Here is a 24,918-nt window from a genome sequence, read left to right on the forward strand (position 1 = left end):
ATTAAAAAAATACATTTCTGATTGGAGTTTAATAAAAAACCTTTTAAGTATTATCTTAGATACTGCCCAGAAGAAAATCAGCAGATAATTATGATCTAGAGACTTCCTTTCAGAAGATATACATCTTCATTTCTTTTTTTCTTCTATTTGATACACATAATTAATCATAGTTGTGCACCCTCAAAAGAAATAGCAATTTGCAAAAGGTTCTGATCACAGAAGGAAGTTATAAATGTCTGGGTTTTTTTTAAAAAGAAAAGTACTTCTTGAAGTATTATGTAACTAATTTGCCATTACAGCAACATTGTTGCAGAAGTGATGTGTCTAATGTTGATGCTCATTAGTCAGTATTAGAAGTAAAAAGCAGTTCACTTCTTTTGTTGTTGTTCTTGCTGTGTGATGCAAAAACAAAGCCTCAAATATTTTTCTTCTGGTTTTTATAAAATAAATTAAATTTAGAGTTTAAGGAAATGTGCACAAGCCTCATGTTCTTCATGTCTGAGGTTTCTCAGGCCTTAACTGAAAGAGTCAGGAGTTGACTCTTTAACAAAAAGACAACATTTTCTCTCAAATGCTTTACAGGCTTGTTTATACAAGTAAATTGAACCAATTTAATTTCATTTCGATTTAATCCAATGTAGCTAACTCACTGCAAACTCCTATGTGGGAGACTCTTATAATCAGTGAAATAGTGAGTGGTTTATTTTGGTTTAATTTAAACCCAACTGAATTCAAATTAATGTAAGCAAAAAACCCAACGCTCCTATGTCACACATTTGCACAATTTTAACTATATTGGTTTAAATCCATACCTCAATTTTTCTTTCTGGGGAAGGCATCATATGCTTTTGTTTCTTGTTTACACCTGTTTTATACAAACTGAATAAAAATAGCTTTTCTTCTTAATCGGACTATAATTGCATGATGTTTTATGTCAATCCTACTGATCTTCCTGTTATCTGTAACATCACTCAAGGAAAACATACAAGACAAGAATTTAAAAGTGAAGCAGCAATAAAATACTAACTACAAAAGTAAAACAGAAAAGCCTTTTAAGCTTTGTTTCCTCCATTATAATGAGGAAAATGCCAAAAACCCAGTTTTCTCTTTGCTAGGTTTCCCTTAAGAACCAAAATTTGCCAACATGTAAAAATATCTTTACTGAAAATTGTTGACTGTAATTACAATCTTTTCTGGCCTTACAGTCTAGGAATCTATGAATACCAACTCATTATTTACCTTTTCCATTCAACATTATCATTTTAAAATATATAAAAGCTATATAGTGTGGCACCTCTAGTCATTTAATGTGCAACATTCTATTGGCATTTTCAGAATTCAATTTTGCCTTCTGCTATAAGGATGCTGGTTCAGACTGGGAGGTTTTTTTGGGAGGTAAGAGTAAGAAATAACTCAGCTGGACCAATGCTGACCATGACCAAAACTTTTTCTTACAAGCAGATGGCTGGATAAGCTGTGGGAAAATTAGGGGGTTTTAAAACTCAGATAAGGATGCAGAAATCTGCAGGGAAAAGTGTTCATCCCATTAACCTTATTTTTAGCAGAAGTCACTGTGATCCAGTTACTTTGTTTAGTTATGACCAGGGATCCTGGTTTTCTCTGTTAAAAAAAATACCCAATTTTTGGATTAATCAAAAGTAACCTAAAATTCACATTTTTCTGTGATTAAAATGAAATACCACTATCGATATTAGTGGTGTTTCATTAAAAAAACAAACAAACCAACCCCCCCCCCCCAAAAAAAAAACCCAAACCACACAGAAAAGTGTGGATTTTGGGTTACTTTTTTTTTAATTTGAAAATTGGGGATTTTTTTCTCAGAGAAAGCCAGGATCCCTGGTTATGATGGGCAGTGCTAATAGGATAATTTTTCTTTTATGCTTAAAACCAAGTGAAGAAAACTGCTACCATATATCTGGTCTAACTACTTATAGCAATGGGCTGTATTTGAAATGCTAGTGTACTTCAAAAAACAAGGTCCTAAGTAAAGTATGACAAAATAGTCAGAAATATCAAAGCATCTTCAATTGTGTAAAAATAAAGACATGAAGTAGAAATGCTTGAAAAGCCCTACTGTAAGTTATTTTAAACATGGAAGTGATACTTCCATGCAAAAAAGCATTCTTGTCCAGGTAGGTTATAGTTGTAGTAAAACAAACATATTACACATTTTGACAATTATTTCTGACTTCTGCAATTCTTACTGTGAGCTTTAAAAAGATGAACGAGAAAGCAGCATTGGCAAAGAAACAGTTGAAGCTAGTTCTAAATTTTCTAACAACTCAAAACACAGTGAAATAAAAACCACTGATTAATTAGACAAAGTAGTGGTAACTTCACCCTTGCTTCCAAACTCCTCTCCCCCGATCATACACAAACTAAAATAATCTAAAAATGCACATTCAGAGATTCCTACTGAATGTGAAAAAGTATATTAAAAAAATCTATGCATTTTGGACCCAGCAACTATATACAATGGAGGGTTATGCTGGCTCTTATATTAAATAGAATGTTTACCAACATGCATAGCGTTTAAAATTGGTTTTTTGGGTATGAAGGAAGAAGAGCAAATTATCCCTATTCATTGTTATCTCACCTATAATAAAGGACTAGAATTCAGTATTTGTCAAGGAACACTACTACCATCCCAGGCAACGACTAGAGGTAGGAGATAATTAGTTTATGTATTTTAGTACGTTCTTCCTGTATATGCTTTTCTGCTTACTAGAGAACATCCATCTGACAGTGCAGAGAAGAACCATAGGGATGAAATGGTTGCAAATGTTGCTCAAAAATGTACAAGTGACTATGATTTGAGAGAATTAATGATCTTAAGGAAAGGAAGACATGAGTACAGCAAAACAAGGATGCTGAACTTAAAAGGAGAAACCAGAGAAAATACAAGGTCCCATGGATAAACAAATTAAAAGAGAGGATGGGGTTAGAAAAAGAATCCAATGGAGGGCTGTCATTTTCTAACAGATGTAATAATGGCAGCTCAATACCAAGTTATTTTAGTACAAAGGAAAAAATAAGAACCACAGGAGACTGATTTGGCTATACAAGGAGCTTTCAGGCTATCTTCAAAACCAAGATAAATCCACAGGGAACAAAAGAAAAGACATGTCGCTGAACAGAGTCATAGCACAAAAATGTAGGGACAAAAGCAGAAAACAAAAATGAAAATCTTATTGTAGTCACAAATGATAGTAAAGGCAAAAAGAAATCTACAAAATTTACAAAAATATCAGATAAAAAAAAAAATCAGGGAAACTAGGGATAACAATGCTCAATGAGAAAGGTGAGCTGTCACTGGAAGACATTAGGAAGGCAGAGCTGTTTCATGCTTTACTTCAGTCTTCATGAAAACAAAAGTCTGCAATTAAAAAACTAGCAGAATTGACAGAACAAAGAGGGATGCTGCTTCTCAGCCCAGCTTTAAAAGTTTTTTGGGTACATCGTCCAGATCTGGTGTTCTTTTGTTCAAGATCCTTTTAATTGCAAGTGCTATTTCCAGTTTTCATGGCTGTAGTTCTTTTTCAGCTGTCAAATATTTATTAAATTATGTTGGTTAATCTTCTTGCAGTTCCTCATAGTATTATGGTAAGTTCATTTGCAGGTGCACATCCAGGTGCACATCTGCGAGGGGCAAGCAGGGGAGGGTATGCTTAGGGGCAACCAACATGGGTTCATTAGAGGCAGGTCCTGTCAGACCAACCTGGTGGCTTTCTATGACCAGGTCACAAGATCCTTGGACGCAGGTGTCGCGGTGGACATAGGCTTTCTGGACTTTAGGAAGGCCTTTGACACGGTCTCTCACCCCATTTTCGTTACAATATTAGGAGATTGTGGTGTTGATGCCTACACAGTCAGATGGGTCGCCAATTGGCTGGAGGGCCGTACCCAGAGAGTGGTAGTAAATGGGTCATTTTTGACCTGGAGGGATGTGGGCAGTGGGGTCCCCCAGGGCTCGGTCCTTGGGCCTGCACTGTTCAACATCTTGATCAGCAACTTGGACGAGGGGGTGAAAAGCACCTTGTTCAAATTCACAGATGACACTAAGATGTGGGGAGAAGTGGGCACGCTAGAAGGGAGGGATAGGCTGCAAGTGGATCTGGACAGGTTATAGGGGTGGGCAAATGAGAACAAGATGGGATCCAATACTGACAAGTGCAAGGTGCTGCACCTGGGGAGAAAGAACCAGCAGCATATCTACAGGCTGAGGAACTCCCTTCTCATCAGCACAGAGGCAGAAAAGGATCTTGGAGTCATTATAGACTCCAAGATGAACATGGGCCGCTGATGTGGGGACGCAGTCAGGAAGGCCAACCACACTTTGTCACGCATACACAGGTGCATCACAAGCAGATCCAAAGACCTCCCCCTCTATGCAACATTGGTCAGGACGCAGTTGGAGTACTGCATCCAGTTCTGGGCACTGCACTTCAGAAGGGATGTGGATAACATGGAGAGGGTCCAAAGGAGGGCCTCTCGCATGATCAGGAGGCCCTACGAGGAGAGGATACAAGATCTGAACCTGTTCAGCCGCCACAAGAGAAGGCTGAGAGGGGATCTGGTGGCCATCTATAAACTGGCCAAGGGAGACCAGCAGGCAATGGGAGAGTCCCTGTTCCCCCGAGCACTACTGGGAGTAACAAGGAATAACGGCCATAAGTTGACGGAGAGTAGATTCAGGCTAGATATCAGGAGGAACTACTTCACAGTCAGGGTGGCTAGGATCTGGAACCAACTTCCAAGGGAAGTAGTACTCACTCCTACCCTGGGGGACTTCAAAAGGAGGCTAGATAGACACCTTGCCGCGGTCGGTTGACCCCAGCATCCTGTCCTGCCCATGGCAGGGGGTTGGACTTGATAATCTGCTTAGGTCCCTTCCAACCCTGCCAACTATGAAACTATGCTTTTCTCACCTGTCTTTGATTAATCACTCTTGTTTGTAGAGTAAAAAATCCATTAATACAGCAAACAACTTCATTAAATCGCCCTTTTCTTGCTATCTTCTAATTCCTGGCATACCTCACTCATCTCTTCTGCCTAACTTTTGGATACATTTACTCAGCTTTGATCTGTCCTCTGGTCTTGTTTTTCTTTTTTTTCTACTTGGTATACTGATCAAATTCACAGATAAAAAAAAAGAGAAAGCCACTTAGGAGAATAGAATTAAAATGAAAGGGAACTTCACAAGTTAGAGAATTAGGTTACAAAAGCATAATGAAATTGAAAGGCAAATGTACAGTGCTCGGAGCTGTCCTGGGCAGGGGGGGGCATGTCAGGGCAACTGCCCCAGGCCCCATCACTTTGGGGCGGCCCCATGGAGCTGGGCCGGCTTTGTGTCTGGCTGCCTGCCACCACCACCTCCCCACCTCTGCCGCCAACACTGCATCCAGGCCTTGCACAGGCTGATTTACCCAGGGCCCTGCACCCTGCTACGGTTGTCTCTGACAGTGCTACACAGGATTGAAAAGCCAAAGGCACAGATTCTGAATTGCAGATAACTGGCATAGGAGTAGCATTTTCAAGAAGGCTCTGAGCATTATAGTGGATCACAAAGTCAATACAAGTCATCAATATGATACTGTTGCAAAAAAGCAAATACATTCTTGGGTTGATTTAACAGAAGCATTGTGTAAGACTAGGTTGTAATGATTAGGCCACTGAAGGGCAGGGAATGGATCAGAGTTCAGGAGCCAAACTGCCAAATCCAGAGGGAAATCCAGGGACAGAGTCTGGAAATTAGATGCTGAGTTACCAAATCCATGGTACGATCCACAGGTCAGATTCTGAGAACAGAGTTAAGCAAGTTCAGGAAGCATTCATTGGGAAATCCAAAGCTGGAATCCAGGAACAGTGCCAAAATTAAGGTCAGGAACCAGGAAAGCCAGCAAGCACAGGGATCAAGAGGCTTGCAGAAACAGACTACAGTCAGAACTGCTGCCCTGAAAGCTGCTGCCATAGATGGGAATAAATGGGAAGACGGAGCTCCCAGCAGCGAATCAGGAAGTCAGCTGGTTAACTAGCTAGGGCAGAGCTTGTCAGCAAGAGCCCCAAGGCAGGTGTAGCTACCTAGGTATTTAGGGCACCTACCCACGTGCTGGACATCTGCTCCAATGCATGCTATAGGAGCTGTTCCAATTAAAGTGCTCCCCACTACACTCCAGAGCACATGTAAAGATTCCCTTACTCCAGGCTAGGATCTCTGACACATTGTGCATGACATGGAAGACTCAAAACTGGTTAGACCTCAGCTGGAGTCATTTTGGGCACCACATGTTAAAGGAGAAACTAGAGACAATCCACAGATGAGCAATGAAGAAAGTAAAGAATTTAAATTAATCCTGCATAATGAAAGACCTAGGCACGTCTGGTATGGAGAAAGGGACTAAGTGCTGCCAGGATAGAGGTTTTAACATTTTATAGACTGCTATAAAGAAAATTAAAAGCTGCCTTCTTTTTGCCACAGAGGTTAGGACAGGAGACAGTGGGCTTAAATTACAGCAAAGACTGACATCAAATATCAGGAAAAATGTCCTAATTATAGCTGTCCTAATCACAGTTTCCATAGAGCAATGGAAAAAGTTACCTAGAGAAGTTGTGGCATTTCCTTTATTAAAAGCTTTAAAAAAGAGGCTGGATAGATATCTATTTTTTTTTTATCCAGTGAATCCTAAATCCTAGATGAATCTTGAGGTCCCTTCCAGTCTATTATTTGAGTACTATGCTTCCTTTGCTCATCCTTTTTAAAACTTTCAATATGTGGTGTAACAAGTTCTGGAAGCATTTGTATTGTATGTAGTCAATAAAAAGTTTATTAAAGAGGCCATCCTTAATGGACTGGCCGACGCCAACATCTTAAGGGATAGCTAGCACGGGTTTGTTGCGGGTAGGTCTTGCTTGACCAATCTCATTTCCTTCTACGACCAGGTGACCTATCACCTAGACAAGGGAGAAGAGATTGATGTCATATATCTTGACTTCAAAAAAGCCTTTGACCTGGTTTCCCATGATCACCTCTTAGAGAAACTGGCCAATTGTCGCCTTGGGTCCTCCACGATCCACTGGCTGGAAAACTGGCTCTGGGGTCGGACCCAGAGGGTAGTAATTGATGGAAGTCACTCATCGTGGTGTCCTGTGACCAGTGGGGTCCCCCAAGGCTCTGTCCTTGGACCCATACTGTTCAACATCTTCATTAATGATGTGGACACTGGAGTCAGAAGCAGACTGGCCAAGTTCGCTGATGACACCAAACTTTGGGGCAAAGCATCCACACCAGAAGACAGACAGGTGATCCAGGCTGACCTGGACAGGCTCAGCAAGTGGGCGGACAAGAATCTGATGGTGTTCAACACCGATAAATGCAAGGTTCTCCACCTTGGGAAGAAAAACCCGCAGCATCCTTATAGGCTCGGCAGTGCTATGTTGGCTAGCACTATGGAAGAAAGAGACTTGGGGGTCATCATTGACCACAAGATGAACATGAGCCTGCAGTGCGATGCTGCGGCTAGTAAAGCGACCAAAACGCTGGCTTGCATCCATAGATGCTTCTCAAGCAAATCCCGGGATGTCATTCTCCCCTTGTACTCGGCCTTAGTGAGGCCGCAGCTGGAGTACTGCGTCCAGTTTTGGGCTCCACAATTCAAAAAGGATGTGGAGAAGTTTGAGAGAGTCCAGAGAAGAGCCACGCGCATGATCAGAGGTCAGGGAAGCAGACCCTATGATGACAGGCTGAGAGCCCTGGGGCTCTTTAGCCTGGAAAAGCGCAGGCTCAGGGGTGATCTGATGGCCACCTATAAGTTTATCGGGGTGACCACCAGTATTTGGGGGAACGTTTGTTCACCAGAGCGCCCCAAGGGATGACGACTAGGTCGAATGGTCATAAACTACTACAAGACCGTTTCAGGCTGGACATAAGGAAGAATTTCTTTACTGTCCGAGCCCCCAAGGTCTAGAACAGCCTGCCACTGGAGGTGGTTCAAGCACCTACATTGAACACCTTCAAGAGCAAACTGGATGCTCATCTTGCTGGGATCCTATGAACCCAGCTGACTTCCTGCCCTTTCGGCAGGGGGCTGGACTCGATGATCTTCCGAGGTCCCTTCCAGCCCTAATGTCTATGAAATCTATGAAATCTATGAAATTATTCCCATACTTCAGGGCTCCTGCTATTTGTCATTACAAAGTCTTCCTGCCCCTCAGCCCTCTCTTGAATGCATCACTTGGCTTCTTAGTATCTTTTTTTCACCTACCTATTAAGTATTGAAGATTCGGTGGGACATGCTTTTTCCAGGTAATGAGTAAACTTTCAAGTATCTTACTGGGGTGCTATGACAGGATGAACCGTGAAGCTAGTTGTGCCACCCTAGTCCTATTCCCACACCAGGTCCTCCATATAACCCCTCTTTCTATCTCACCTGCCATGCCTTGATGCTCTTTTGATATCAATTGGGAGGCTGTCACTGAGTCCTGGAGGGCTCTCTAGATAACTGAACTAATCTTTCTGGGCCCCCTCCCCACTATTCCCTGCAGGCATTTCTCAAGCCCAATGAACCCGCTGGTGCCTTGCTGGCACTATTCCAAGTCTATAGTCACTTCCTGGCACCCTATTGACCCTAATTAAGCCATCAGGACTTTTAATCATGGCCTCCAGTCTCCTCCGTAGCCACACCCATGCCTCATGGGTATCATTCTGCTGTCCTTCACCCTCCTGTACAGGCTTCAGCACTCTTGGCTTGGCCCATAAGTTACTCTGGCTGTAGGTCTTTAATCTGGGCCCACTTCTCAGCCTCAGCTTCTCTCTTTCTTAGGGTTCAGGCTCTGGTCCTTTTGCTCAGAGCCTGCCTGGTCTCTCTCTTGTACCCCTGCTCTGGCAGGGCTCAAAACCCAGACTGCCTCTCAGGCACCCTTGAGTGGCCTCCTAACCACCTATACAGCTACCATCTGATCCTCCAGTAGTTACTATTCCTACCACAAAAAAAAAAAACAGCTCATCCAGGTACTCAGAAAACAAAGACCAACCTGAACTTAAATCATCTCCATTCTTGGTGAATTTAGAACACAAAAAGAAGCCTCTTCACCTTTGCATGTCAGGGCTCCCTTTACTACAACGCCAGGCTCCACCGCAGCCTGCCTTGGAGTTCCTCATCCTTTCTCAGCCAGGGCTAAAGTGACCCTGCTGGCCTACGGGTAAGTCTCTTATACCAGTAAGTCCCTTCCCTTTTGTCCAGCCCATCCTATAGGCACAAGCACAGTGGTCTCTCACTGATACTTTCAGCCCTGCTTGGGTTCAAAACACCTGTAGCAGTGCTGTTGGTAACTGCTGATACCCTGTCTTCTTTTCCCCTTTAGGTGTTTGCCTCTTGGGTCCCTAGTTTCCCTAGTAACATTATTGTCTGTCTTCTCTCCTGTACTGTTTTTTTTTTCCTGAATTCCTATCCCTTTGGGTCAGAAAAACTCTAGTCTTAAAGGGCCATCACAGGTTCTGCTTGTCCCCCAGCCTTTTCCGAGTAATAGAGTAAGGATTCCCTGTCACAGGTACCTTGCCCATAAGAGTTAAACTGACTACCAGATTCAGGGGTGGCTATTTTCTCCAAGCAGCAAATGTATGAGAATAATTGTAAATATTTTTTAAAGCTTAGTATGGTTACAGGCAGGTTTGTAATTATGTAGTAAGGATTACTGATATTAGTCATTAAAAAATTACATCACAATTGAGTTTAGCCAGCAGTAGTTAATTACACAACAGTTAAATCAGAATAATACTATATTGAAGGGCAACTGCAATGCAAATTTAAATAGAATATAATTTGCCTGAGCAGATTTGGCAAGGACACAGGGGGTTTCATTTGTACACTTAATGGAAAGCAACAGAGGACTTTGAATAACCACATAGAATCTCTTCATGACATAGCAAACTGAGGTTGTCTCGTATAGCAGTGCCCCATCTAGCACTGTGTGCAGCATTAACCTAATCCTGACTCAAATATTTTGTCCTAACTAGAAAATAATGTGTTTTTGGTTCTGTTTTGTTTTAAAGAGCACATCAAATAATATATTTTAATTAAATGCTGTTTAGAAACACTGCAAGCTCTAATGTGAACAGTGTATAACCCTTTTTTTAAAAAGTTTTAGCTGGTTCTGGTTAAGTCTAAACTCCTGAAGTTGAGGTATATCAACAACATGATGAATTTGGTTTAACTAACAAGCTTATTAAAAGGCTAGCTTAGATAGTGCTGTATATTTTCATCCCAACCAGCTAGCACAAGTAAAACTATAAACTTGACCTATCTACTCTATGGTCTCAAAATGTTAGCTAATAGCACTTTTAAAACACCTTTTGACTTGATCTTGACCTACCTCTATTGAGAAAACAAATGCGCATAATAAAAATATCAATGCTAGAGCAACTAAAGGAATAATGCCAGTTAGTTTACTACAGTTATTAACTTCATCCTGTTATCTAATTAACTACCTCTTTCTTTGTAGTTACTCAGAAGATAAATTCCTTTTGGTAGGTTTCAAAAATAGATGGTATATATCCTGTGACTGAGAGATGTTATTATGTAAACCTGAGATTACATAAAGGAACAGGTATGGTTCAAATACGGCCTACTGTTACACAGTTGCTGTTTATATGAAACAGATAACATGCACCAGGTGCTGGAATCAAATTCTCCTGTCTCCAAACACAGCACAATAAAAATCATAAATGAAAGCTTTATGGTGTGTGAACTTGAGATAACATCAAACAGGTTTAATCGAAAGTGAAGTGCAGAAGTAAATCTATTATACTATTAACAAAAGGTCTGTGATCACGGACACCTGGGTGATTAAAGACAACAAAAATGATTATAAAAATCATAAGAAAACAACATCTTTAGAGACTATGGGGCTTTTTTGTTTTCCTTAACTCAAAAAAAATATTCAGCAGCTGAATGTTGAAGATAAAGGGGATACTTTTTTAAACAGAGTTTTGGGGGTATTTCCTTTGATAATATAATTTAAAGCAATGGCAAGCCCAAAAAAAAATATCTGTTTTGTCTGAATTATAATGCACTTATCTTAGTGAAGGATGTTTAATGTTTGAGTGGTTATAATAGATTAAGTATACTAATTTTATACTGCAAGGAGTTGTATTATCTATTGTGCAAGGTCCATGGAATTCTGTGCATTTGTAATTAAGTGCATTAAAATATATAAATAGACATTTTCAATCAGTTCATGTACACATCTTCCAGTTTTACGTGGAATCACTAAACTCATAAAGCATGGCTGAAATCAGACTTCATTAAAGTCAAAGGAAAAACTCCCTCAAATAAGTTAGGATTCTATCTAATGGGTCTACAAATTGAAGATAAATCAATCTTAGGATCCAGGCAAAAACATGAAGTAGGTGCAAAGCATTATGGTACAAGAAAAATATTCCACAGTGGCATAGTAAGCAAAATGATCCACACAAAGTGGACAGAATGCCAAGTACATAGAATGGATGATTCACAAAGGGAAAAAGGCTATGGCCAGAAGTACAGTAGAAGAGATCTAGTACCATCCTAATCAATTTCTACAACAGTGGTTCTCAGATGGTCATAAGACCCTTTCAGGGATGCCGAGGTGTGGGCACTGCCATGGAAGCCAGGTAGATTGGCCCCACATGGCTCATATATCACCGGATAAACCTAAAGCAGGCAGGAATGCCACAGCTCTTCCCAATCTGACACCTGTCTGCCCCCCACTCCTCCTGGAAATAGGGGTACATGAGGCAAGTGGAGTTACCCTGTTCACCTTTGTTTCCAGGACTAGCATTGGGAAGGGCTCCACCAAGAGCCCGCAGCGCAGTTCTACCTGGCTGCCGTGGTGATGACAGCACCCCAGTTGAGAAACACTGAGGTAGGCTGAGGAAGCACAACAAGGGTCCTCAACCTTCAGGGAACCTCTGATCATCACCTCCAGGCAAGCAAAGGTATACCCTGTGTGAACAAGAAGTCATGGTGGGCAAACAGGCCAAGTGCAACGTGACCCAAGGAGGTGGGATACGCCCATGGCCCATTGGCAGCTGCGCCCAGCGTGAGCCTATCACAGTAGCAAAATACCCTGTGTGAGATCTACATGCAGACACACACAAAAATCAGGGTTACTTAAGATAACCATGACTTTTTTCAAAATGTTTCATACATGTGGATCCCAAGATCACTCTCTTTCTCTGCAGCTCAAAGTCCAGTCATTTGGGTGATGAAGGAATTGAGTGGTGGTTGGCCCTGCTTTCCCTTTAGGAGAAGGGGTAGAGGCATACACAGAGCATGGCTCCAAAGCAACTTCTGGTGAAAACATTCGAAATTCCTCTACAAAGGGTCACGTGCCTCATGAAGAGCATCAATGAGCACATCACACCTCAAAGAACAGCTCTTGATTTCAGTAACTTTTTTTATTTTTGTGTCACACTAATTATGTCCCAAATGAGAGAGTTAACAACCTATTGTGCGGGCCGGGTGCAAACCCGCGGCCCTGGTCGCGCTGCACGCGGGCTGTGACCGGCAGCCCGGGCACGCCGGGTCGGAGAGGGTGGGCGCCGAGCTAGAATTAGGCACAAACGCTTAATGGTTGATTTTAAGATTGTTTACTTACACCGAGATGGTCGCGGTGCAGGCTGAAAACTTGCTTGAGTTGCGGTTACAAACAGAAAGAACACGAACAATCATGTGGAGTTTGCTAGGCTCCACGCAGACAGAACTCCGGATGTCCAGGACAAGCGTGCCTCAAAACTCGTCGATACGTCTTATGAAAGGTTACTGCTCGAAGACGGGAAGAGGTGAGCGGTGGATCAGGCCGCCAAACTCCTCTGAGTTCCACACAGGGCTTCGATGACCCTGCCGCATACCCAGAGTCCCCACGAGATGGATGTGGAGTCCTCTTCGGCTTGGGCGGAAACCGCTCAAGCCTCTTATACGGCTAGCAGGCCAATCGCTAGCCGCCACATGGGAATAATTTAGCACTAGCCAATAGCGGGACACCAATTTGCATTCGAAGAGCGGGAACTCTTTGCACCGTGCATTTCTGTGTTGCAAAGAAAATGCACCCTGCAAAGACAGCTGCAAAGTGGTGGGAACTCTCTCCTTTGCACACGGGTTCTCTGTGCAGCAAAACTCCACCACGCAATGAAGCTGTAAACCCACGGGGATAATTCTAGTGCTGAAGCGCACACACAAAATCAGACCTTTGGGTCATGACACCTACGACTTCTGAAAAGTGTCAGCTCACTTGAAAGCCACTGAGGGCATGTCTGTTCAGTGTTAGCTAAAGGCTGCAGAGCACAAAATCACCTTTTAATAAAGCAGAATCACTATAATCTGTTGTTAGATGATGGAAATAATGGGATAAATGTTTAAAGTTAAAGCTCTGAAATAAAAATTAAAACTTTCGAGTATGTACCAATGTAGCTCACATCATCCACATGCTTGTGAGACTGTCAAGACTAGTTTCTGTTGAGACCACTAATGTGCCCTATGGCTCTCCTTGTTTCCATGTTGAGGCATAAAAGTGGTGGGGTGAGTATTCTTTCCCCTTATAACCCATAATAATAAGGCAAACTGAGCTAGTATCTGATCCTGTAATTCTTAGATCATCTAAACTCTTTCAAAGTTTGCTGACAATTTTTTAGAACTCCTGTTCTCTTGTTTTGACCTCTGTGAACTGATCAAGTGACCAATGGACTGAACTTCACTAGTGAGAACCCCCTATATAGTTGTAAATACATAAACCATTCCTCTTGCATGAATTCACATTTGCCTGAAACTCTGTAAAAGACTTTCTACAGAGGGAGATAACTGTATTGTTACTTCATTGGGTTTCCTCAGCGTCCGTCTCCAATGTGGTTCATTGTTAAAAACATGAAATCAGGAGTCATAAAGTTTGGTTCTTGCCCTAACTTCATTTCTGATTCACTGAATGATCTAGCAAGTCATTTTGTTTTTCAGTTTCCCTATTTATTAAATGTGGATTATGAAACTTGCTCTTTTTGGAAGCTGAGATATCAATGAAAATGCGCTAAGGTATTGGGATTTTTTTCTTTTGTCAGTTTGGTTGTTGCATTTTATTTTGGATTTTTGTTTTTATTTATTTTGGGAGTTTCTCTGGAAGTCTGTATCAAACATGTTATACATATGTCCCTTTAACACATCTACAAACTCACTAGGTTATGATTTGTATTGTCTTGCCTGGATGACAAGGTTCACGCACATATCTTTGTTATGTTTAGACTTCAGTTTTAACAGCTTATCCTAAGCCAAAACAGAACTCTCTCATATATAAAGCAGCACCATGTTCAGCTGGGAGTTTTTGTGTTTGGATGGCAGCTGGATTAAAGGTTACACCTGTGTAAGGATCTGTAACTTCACCAAGGAGACTGCCCCTTTAAGGACAGGAGGCTAGGTATTTTGGGCTCTGTCCAGCAGCAGAGTTTATGCAAGGAGGCTGGCTGGGCAGAGCAGTCAAATGGCTACAGGTCATCAAGGAGTGAGGGTCCTACCAGAGGCATCAGAACAGTAGGCCAAACAAACTGTGTAGTAGCAGGCCAGAGAGGCAAGCCCACACCACCAAGGAGTCTGCAAAGCCCTCATGGCAGACAAGGTTCTTTGGGTAAATCTGTATCTTTTATTAGACCAACTCAAATAAATTGGAAAAATTCTTCTTAGCAAGCTTTCGGATTTAAACACCCTTCATCAGGCTGAGGAAGTCTCTGCAGTTGGTGTGTGCTCTTTCTGGATGGAATAAACAATAAAGAAGCCAGAGGTGGGCTGGTACGCATGCGAGACTGGTAGTCAGCGAAGATGTAAATTGAGGAGTCAGTTGGTGAGAGAGGCGGTGGGGAGAAGGGAATTAAGGTAGCAGGTAAAATAGTGGAGAAGTCCCGGGATTGCCACCTCACAAATCTCAAAAAGGCTTTCACTCAACAAGAATACTCTCCCAGAGAGACAGACCACACATTTCAAAGAGCCACCCAGTACCACGTGAAGAATAGCTGCAGTACAGAAGGAAAACCCCCACGAATCACACACCACTGGTTATAACATTACACCCCTCCCTTGAACCTATACAGAAAATCCTCAAACAATTACAACCCATACTAGAAGGAGACCAAATTCTTAAAAAGATCTTCCCAGAGCCACCCATCCTAGCCTTCAAACAAGCACCAAACCTCACTAACCTTATCACCAGAAGCAAACTTCCTACAGCCCAAAACACACCGAATGGATCCAGACCACGCCATAACAAGAAATGCAAAACTTGCCAACATATCTCCAGTACCCCCACAACTACTACACCCCACAGCATCAGCATTCCTGGATCTTACAGGTGCACTTCCAGAAAGGTAATATATTTAATCCAATGCACCAAATGCCCTGCTGGAAAATACGTAGGAGAGACTAAACAACAACTGTGCACCAGAATGAACGAACACATACCGGAAATCTATTAAGGACAAGAATACCCAATTACCTGTGGGGGCACGTTTCTCACAAGAAAACCACTCTGTCTCCAATCTCAGTTCTAATCTGCAAAGGGAATTTATAAAACACCTTTCACAAACGAGCCTATGAACTGTACTTCATCAACCTGGATACAAAGAATCATGGACTAAATATAGACATTGGATTTATGACACACTATAACCTGCCTGACATCTGACTCCCCAGGCACTATTTTACCTGCTACATTCATTATCATTCCCCTTTCCGCCCTCCCCCCCGGCCTGTCATGCATGCATACTAGCCTCTGGCTTTTTTACTGTTCATTCCGTCCAGGAAGAGCACACACTAACTATAGATGCTTCCTCAGCCTTAACAAAGGTATTTAAACCTGAAAGCTTGCTACAAAGAATTTTTCCAAAAATCTGAGTTGGTCTGATAAAAGATAGATTTACCCAAAGAACCTTGTCTGCCTATGTCCTTAGACCAACATGACTACAACCTATAACCCCAGAGCCCTAATGGACACTGGCAGTGACACTGTTCTGGACTCCTGCACAGAGGGCACATGTCAGAGATCCACATGTACATAGGCTTGAAGAAAAAAATGGTAAGTATTATTCTTTATGTTGCAAAGCCTTCTAATAAAATTTTAGCAGAAAGTTGCATGACACTTATAAATGTGCTCCATGTAAGCCTTCAATAGGACTGTATTGCCCTGGATAGAAACCTTTGTGTTAAAGTACCTAATTCCTAGGTATCTTACAATCAATATTTTCTTTATATTTAGATTTCTATTCCTATGGCCTTCTTGAATTCAGAGTTTTGTGGTTCTAAAATATCATAATAAACCCTACTTTTATCAAAATTCTCTCTGATGTGGAGCAGATCTTCTGTGGAATACTGATCTTGCTTTCCTGTCCAAACAGTCAGGCTGTACCTAAATTGAAACACAGTTATTAAATTGGTACATCATCATTTTAACACAATACATTCAAGACATAAGCACCTTACTGATTAGCTTCTAAAAATAACTAAGGTCCCGGTATCTTAACTTTAGACATATAATTACTTACACATAAGTAAAAAAAGGTTACGCTTGTAAGATCAAGTAATCAGAAGCTGGGAAACATCAGAATGAAGGCTGAGTACATGTACTATGACAGTTTTTAATGATATTACTGCATACTAATTTTCTCACAGCTCCGTAGCTTCATTCCGTGCACAGAATGGATGGCACTTAAGGGTAGCTTTTCAATATATTTTTCCTCAATGTTCTTTCAGTGCTGATCATGTCACTTAAACCAAAGTTTTAATCATGTTGCTCATTTTCTGTGCACCCAACCTGGGGTATATGAGGCTATATTGGCTGAGTGCTCAGAGCTGTAATTGAAGTAAATTGGAGCTATGTATGAACCCATAAATTGCTATGAAAGAACTAAAAACCTGAAAAAATTAAGCTCTAAATACCTCAAATTGGGCACTCAAAATTAGTGAACACTTGACAATTTTTAATTTGATGTCTTTGGGTCTCAGATTCCCCCTGTAAATGGTGGTATTGACACTATCTTATCTCAAAGGAGTGTTGAAAAGACAAATACATTAATGTTTGTAAACCAAGGGGATATTATGGTAAGTGCTAAACAATAACCCCAAAAGATAAGGAAGTTGATAATTCTGTATTCAGCATAGGATTTAAATAAGAATGCAACAAATGGGGTTTAGACCACACTGAATTAGAAGAATCCAAATAAACTTCCCATTCAATAAGCACCTTCTGTTTTGTGCACTGAATTAAAATTAAGAAAGAACGTCTTGTGGAAAACAGCAATACATGAAGATCACCAGTTAAAGACTGTATTATAATGTACACACAGGGCAGGTGGTTATATTAACATTACATGTACAACCTTCATTCCAGTATTTCTTAACATTTGAGTCTTTTACTTTGCAACCTTAATGTTCTTTAATGTAGTTTTCTTGTATATAATTTCTTAAGTTACATTTTTGAAGAGTGTACTGAAAACACAGATTAAATTATGGACAACTTTAATGGATCTAGATCACCTGCAGGTTTAAAAACATTTAGATCCATAACACATACCTCTGCTTCTTAACCTAAGTGACAGTGGATGTCACAGCCACTTGTTGCCAGCAGGGAAATAAAGTTAACATGGTCTCATGGTTACTGACCCTTTTGCCCAGTGTTCACCAGATTGCATTTCTTTCTATGCCTCCAATTGTCTCACAGTGCCTGTTCCTTTCTATCCCAATCTGCCTTTGCTCTTATCCACAGGCCGTCCCTACCCTTCTCTATTCTACTCTCAATCTCCAAGCCTGACCCTCTTCTCCTCTGTACCATCTTGCATTAAAGGTGCTCCTTCCACTCTGTGTTTGTGCCAATAGAGGGAGCACCAACAACACAGAAGAAACAGGTTCTTTGGGTTCACTTTTTGTGGCCAACACCACAACAGTTTCCAGATGCTGCAAAAAGTGATCAGTGGACAAACTCTACACCATGGGCAGCAAAATCCGGCCCACCAGGCTATTGTATCTGACCTGCAGGGCCCCTCCAAAAAACAATTATTACTGGCCCACAGCTGCTCCACTGGAGTGCTGGAACCTGCCTGGCCTGACTGCACACAGCTCCCACCTGTGGTGCTGGAAGCAGCCTGGTTTGGTTTGAAGGCATGCGCGAGTGGGCCAGGCAGGCTCCATGCCACCATGTGCAGGTCCTGGGACTCAGCCAGAGCCACATGCCACCAGAGGGCTCTGCCTGCCACGGGCCATAAGCAACCCGAGGGCCTGTCACCTGCTGCTGTCGCTGGCAGTGGGGGCTGTGGCACTGTCGCAGAGCACTGAGGTGCCCTGCTCCTAGAGAGGGGAAACTACCGGGGAAAAGAGCAGGGAATAAGAGCCCACCTGTGGGTTGCCAGGGCAACTGGAGGCAACAAATGACCCACACCTGACAGCAGTCAGCTGCCTGTAGGAGGCAGAGCCTGGCTCTTATAAAGTCCAGGGCTGAGGCCAGGCTAGCAGTTCCCTGCCAGCAGCCAGAGAGGCAGGAGCTTCTTTAGTCATGATACGAGAAGCAGTGAGAACCGCAGGTACTGCCTAAGCCAGATAACATAAGGCAGCTCTAAGATGTTGGAGCAATGTGGTTACAGCCAGGTGGCTTATAGTTATGTTGTAGCCTAGGGGCTTGTGTTTTGTTTTGTTATTACACTGGTGGTTTGGGTGAGGCTATAAGGGGTTGGAGGAGGCCTCATTGGGGACTCACAACGGAGTGTGAGGACCCCAGCGCCAGAGCGGGTGCAGTATCCTCATAAAGGGACCCACAGTGGTGTGGGGGCCCCGGCACCAGTGAGGGCGCAGCTTACCAGGTGCTTAGACCCCAGCCCCAGAAAGCGGGCATTTGAGAAGCCCCAGTGCAGGTATAGCAAGCCCCAGGTGGAGCCTTATTGGGAAGACCAGTGCAGGCGTGGCGAGCCCCAGAAAGGGGGTGACATTATTAGAAAAGCCCAAGTTGGGCACGGCGAGCCCCGGAGAGGGGAACGCCTTATTGAGAAGCCCAGTGCGGATGTGACGAGCCCCAGGAAGGGGGCAACTTGGAGAAGCCCAGGTGTGGGCGCGGAGAGCCCCAGGAAGGGGACAATATTTGAGAAGCCCAAGTGTGGGCACGACGAGCCCCAGAGAGAGCGGGCACTATTGAGAAGGCCCCGAGAGAGGGCAACAGTGCAGAGAAGGCCCCGAGAGAAGGCGAGGAGAGCCCCAGGAGGGGGCGGCAGTGTACATGAAAAGAGAGAGATAGAGACAGACCAAAGTCAAATCCATCTGCGAGGCTTGGGGTGTGGTATCGGGGGTGGTTGGAGCCACGCATAGCCCATAAGGCTAGGGTGCCCAAAGCACCCATTTGCAGGAGAAGACCCACAAGGAGTCTGGGAAAACCACGGGGTCTGAGTCAACATAGAGACGTGTCTGAGAGGGCATAAGGCAGCCTCCCAACCTTATCTAACAGCAAAGACGTGGCGGGCGAGAAACAGAGGGTGCCCTTGGGCCAACTTGACACGGAGAGGGGGCCTTAAGGAGATCACGGCCCTCCTATAGGACCACGCCGTGACAGGCACCATTGAGGGTGGGCATGTAGCAGGGAAGGTGTGTGTAGGTGGGGCATTTGGGGGATGTGAAGGATGGGTCTGTACCCCCCCAAATCCCCCACACACACCCCCAACCACACCCCACAATCCCCCACACACAATATACAAGAATAAGACTTTATTTTAAGATATTATGCAATCACCTCTATATACACTATGCAAACACATGTAAATAAGAACAAAGATACTTTTTGAAATAAAATTAAAATATGTTATATTAGATGTTTGATTTTTCATTTATGATTTGTTTTTTTTCTGGTTCCAAGATGGCAACCCCCCTGTCTAAAAGGAGTACTTCTGGCAGCAAGGGGAGGGACCTCTGGTGGCAAAGATCAGGGGTTAGGGCTGGGGCAGGCAAAATACAGTCCATGGGCCGGATCCAGCCTGCTAAGCTATTCTATCTAGCCTGTGGAGCCCCTCCGAAAAACGATTACTGGCCTGTGGCTGTTCCTCTGTAAGCTGGCAGGAAGCACAGGCTTTCAGAGATTATGCACCATCCAACTGGGTGGGCTTTGTGCTTCTGCGGGGCTCCTTGCACTCCATCTGGGAGCCTTATGTGGAAGCACTGAGCACGATGGCATGTGACTGGACAGCTGGTGAGTGGGGAAGGGAGCTCCTGCCTGCTGGGTGGGTGATGGGGATGGGGGTGCCCCCCCCTGCCCTAGCACACAGCCCCTGTCACTGGCAACAGCAGCAGCTGCAGGCAGCAGACCCTTGGGGTGCTCCTGGCCCATTGCAGACAGAGCCCCTCGGCAGTGCATGGCTCCAGCTGAATCCCAGGAGCAGCACATGGCAGCACAGAGCCCACTCAGCTCTGTGCCTCCATGTGGGGCTTTAAGCACACTGTCAGGGAGCCACATGTGGAGGCCTGGAGTCCACCTGGGCTGATGGCGTGCAACATCCTGTGGCTCCTAGTCTGGGTGTCATCAGGCTGGTCAAGATCTGTGCCTCCATGTGAAGCTCCCCACTGGAGTGCTGGAAGCCCCACGTGGAGGCATAGAGCCAACCCCGCTCACCCAATTTAAGTTCCTACTTTATAACCAATGCTTCTTAATGAAAGAGCTGTAAACAATTTTATTGTGGATAAAACAACATATTTTCCCTAACCTTGGTCTTGGAAATGACTGAATTCAGTTGCTGAAGGTTAAAAAAAATTAGTCTGAGGCATTCAGCAAAAAAGCTTGAGAACAAAAGGTTAAAATTTGGAAAAGTAATAATAAAGAAAAAAACAAAGGTTAATAATGGAAAATGTTAGGCAATCTTTAACTATTGATGAAATTACCAAGACAACCTTATTTTTTATTTATATATAGTATATATGACCAGATGTATAATGATTTCAGAGCTATATGAGTAACTCAATTCCATATCTATCTTGACCCCGTCACCTGCACTGTTTTCACTAATTTAATATGCTTCAGAATTTTTTATAACTTTATTATGGCATTCTAATATTATTATAACATTTTAAAATTCTGAAATATTCCAATGTTAAAAACTTAAAACAACCAACCCACCATAGAAATGTAGTTTCTTCTACACAGAAAATTCTTCTCTCTACCTTTATGTTCCTCCCACTCCCAAATCATGTTAGCTTAGGTGCCCATGATGGTCAATATTGTGTGATAGATCAGTAACAAGCTTATGGCCTGGTATCCTGTGACATTGTAGAGCTAGAAAAAGGAGTTTCACAACTTTGAAAAAAAATATTCACAGCTTCTTAACAGAACTGGGAATTTAAATCTAACCCTGAAATATACAAAAGTAACAGAATTTAACTCTGGAAAGCTATTCGGATGATTTTTAGAAGTGCTTTTAAATATTTAATTATAATTTATTTTTTCTCTTATCTTAGTTACCTGTCTGTCAAATGGGAATAATAACATTTAATTTTCCACCATTTGTCTTATCTAATTATTATAAGCACTTCACAGTGGGCTTATCTATATGTTTCCACAGAGAGGGGACCTCACCATGTTTGGAGTTTCAGTAATAAATATAATAAACAAAGTATAATGTGTATATAAGAACATGCACAGATATACCAAAGATTAAATGAAAAAGGTGACTGAAAACCTTATTTTTCTGTTTTATCAGTCATCCATTGCTTTTATGTTATTACGGGCTTCTGGAACCAATATGTAACAATTAAAATGTTATCATATGAAATAAATAATAGTGTAGTATCTAAAAAATATCTGCATTTTACTCAAATATAAATTTTAAAACTTACCTCTCTGATTGTTGCAATAGCCAAAGCAACTCAGACTTTGACTGCCATACTAATGCTGCTCTTACTGGGAATGTTATAGGTTGAGTAAGTGCATTGCATATTTCAGCCATCTCTTTCACCATTGCCCAGCTGTAGCCTACAACAAAGATTGTTTGGTGACACATTAATTAACTCTCTAGAACATAAGTGCTGTCAGAATACATGCAGTATTACTTACAGAACAGGTAGATATAAAGGCAATGTATTGCTGAACACTGTCAATAAGTGTAGGTTTTGTAAAATCTGGTATTTCTAAAAAATGAAATTGATCAAAATATGACTACAAAAAAAATTCACTATCCAAATTGGGAATAATGCCAAAGTAAATATCTGCATAAATTATAAAAAAATTAACTCATATTTTGAAATTCCTTATTTCAATTCCCTAAAGTGTTGTTTTAATATTGCTAGTGCATAGTTTTATAACTATATAAAGGCTGAATCCTGACCCAAATGAAGTGAATGGGAGTTTTGTCCCATTGTTCTGTTACAGAAGCATGATTTTATCTTGATGCTGGTCCTTTGGAAATAAGAATATTTGAACCATAAGAAAAAAGTTTTTACTAAAAGCACTTTAGAAACAATAAAAGAAACAACTAACATTGTTTAAGTTATAGGAAAAAGGCAGGCAGGTAAAATGTTTTACTTGAAAAAGTACCGGGTATGTTAGAAATGAGCAATTTAACACACTTTAAAATTGCTTGCTTTCACCATTGTTTTGAAAGCTTCAGAACTAGTAAAAGTAGTTTTTAGTTGTTCTCCCATTTCTACATTCTATTGGGAATCTTAACTTCAATCACCACAGTAATATTTTTCTGTGTAGTTAATTACTCACAGTTTGACAAATGAATAGGCTAAAAAGTATAACTTGAGTTTAAAAAAATCAAATACAAAAGCTAATATAGATTTTGGGTGCTGGAAAAGGGAAGATGCCAGATAGTACTAGCAACTTGCACAGATACTAAAGGTGCTATAGGCCACATGACCTGTTTTTATTACCAGGACTGAATAGGAGAAGGGGATGTTGGCTGATCTCCCTGATGGTTCATACTAATTTCTACTGTGTAGCCAAATGCTTGCTTTTTATAAATTAACAAGTCCCTGAACTAGCTCTGTGCATGCTAACTTCAGAAATGGAAGCAGTAAATGTGTGCTAGTACAGTGATGCACTGTATGAATATACTGCTGCCGATACCAGTTACAGAACTAATGCATATAGAATTAATTAGCTCAGGTATCGCTACTTAGCACTTCATTGGTTTTTGTATAGCCAGATCCTTTGCTCCATACATGAAGCGTGTCCTCTGCAGCATGTCTTTTTTCCTCACTATTACTTCAGAGACCTACCCAAAATTTACCCCCTACTCCCCTGGCAAACAAAATGTCTGTATCTGCACCTGCCTTTTGCAGCAAACAACCAATGAATATTATCATAGACTCATCAACTGACAATTTCAAGGAAACGAGAACATTGTCTACACACAATTTTTTTCATTTTTTTTTTTTTTTTAAGAATTAAATAACAACTTGGTACGGTAGTCCTGATAATCCTCTTCCAGTGAGGATGATCTCTAACTGGCTTTGGGTAGATTGTGTTGCAGTCACGTTTGACTGCTCCACAGGCCCAAAACTAGTTGGCAGTTGTCCTCCAGCATCCCAGGAGGCACTGCTCCCAGCCACACTATCTTCCCCCACAGTGACGGCAGGGGCAGTGGGGAAACACCTAAAGGTAAGACTCTCCCCTCCTTCCCAGCTCCTAGGCTTCCCCAGCCCTGATCCCAGGCCTCTTCCACTGCCTCTTGGGACTCTCCCCTTCCTCCCCATGCCATTGGGGCTCCCTCTCTGCCCACCTCCTGCCCCTGGGACTCCCTTCCTACCATTCAGGACTCTCTCCAGTAGGTGGTGGGCTCTATGCAGGCCAGTGCAGGGAGGGGAGAGGCAGTACTCCACCCTGGACTGGCCTGCATCAGGCCTGCCACGCCCTTTCATCAGGCCCACCACACCACCCCCTACCATGCATGAGGCCTGACCCCCCCACAACACTCCAGATCCCCACTCACCAGTCCCCGCAGCAGCTCCCAGCATTGTCTGGGAAAGCAAGCAGGGGAAAGGATCCTGCCTGCTACTGCTGCTGTCTTGGCTGGGCTCAGCCCAGAGATCAGCTGCAGCTTGGCAGTGGCGGTAATGACAGCAGTGGCTGAGTTCTCCTTCCCAGTTCCCATTCCTTGTTTGCTCCTTCAGGACAGTGCTGAGAGCTGCAGATAAGCTGGGTGAGGCAGGGATGAACTGCAAGAGATGGGGGGAGTCCTGAGCATTAGAAAGGGAGCCCTGAGGGTGGGAGGGTGCAGCAGTGGGTGCAATCCAGGCCATCAGGGAGAGGCAGTAGGCTCAATCTGGGTGGCAGGGGGCAGTGGGGACCCAGATTGCAGGCAGGCATGGGCTGGCAGGTCCAATGTGATCCTGCCAGCCGCCAGCTGCCCACAAACTGGACCACCTAACCTGCCAGAGAACAGGCAAGTTGGGCAGGCACAGAGCCAACTTGACTCCTAGCCATACCCCTCTAAGGGTAGGTCAGAGCACCTGAACCTTAACATGTGACTGCTCAAACCATTTCCTAATTAACAGCAATTAAAATTGGTGTGTGCTAAGTGGAATGTGTAACAAGGGCCTAAAACAGATTACTGAAATTGCTATTTGTTTGTTCTTTGAAGAAATAAGAGGAAAATGGATCTCTACATTCATGGGGAAATGTGAAATACTGGACTACTGAAATAAAAACAATCTGGCTTCTCTTTAACGATTTGAAGCCTGCCCTATAGTCCTTAGGTGTATCTCCATAACTTACACAAAGAATAAAGGCCAAAAATCAAATAGAATTCCCCTGTTCTGTTTTACTGTCCACTACTTCTTTTGATCTTTTTTGTATCATCATATACCATATTCTTTTTAATTTTATGTAAGCTGGTAGAGTGGATAATCTTATTGTCAGCTTTTA

General features: G+C 42.6%; 1 protein-coding gene across 2 annotated transcripts in view; it reads right to left on the reverse strand.

The window, feature by feature from the left end:
- Nucleotides 1-12,630: 12,630 nt before the first annotated feature.
- The window catches only part of FAM151B (family with sequence similarity 151 member B), a 38,848-nt gene continuing 26,560 nt past the window's right edge, over nucleotides 12,631-24,918 (reverse strand). For both annotated transcript variants that reach the window (XM_006269985.4, XM_019482907.2), the window contains exons 5-6: nucleotides 21,885-22,020; nucleotides 12,631-16,434 (exon numbers count right to left, since the gene is read on the reverse strand). In XM_006269985.4, the coding sequence (XP_006270047.1) occupies nucleotides 16,281-16,434; nucleotides 21,885-22,020 (290 nt within the window). In that variant the 3' untranslated portion in view covers nucleotides 12,631-16,280. The remainder of the gene's footprint in view (nucleotides 16,435-21,884; nucleotides 22,021-24,918) is intronic.

The sequence above is a fragment of the Alligator mississippiensis genome, chromosome 3 (genome assembly GCF_030867095.1).
Source record: "Alligator mississippiensis isolate rAllMis1 chromosome 3, rAllMis1, whole genome shotgun sequence".
Lineage (NCBI taxonomy): Eukaryota > Metazoa > Chordata > Crocodylia > Alligatoridae > Alligator > Alligator mississippiensis.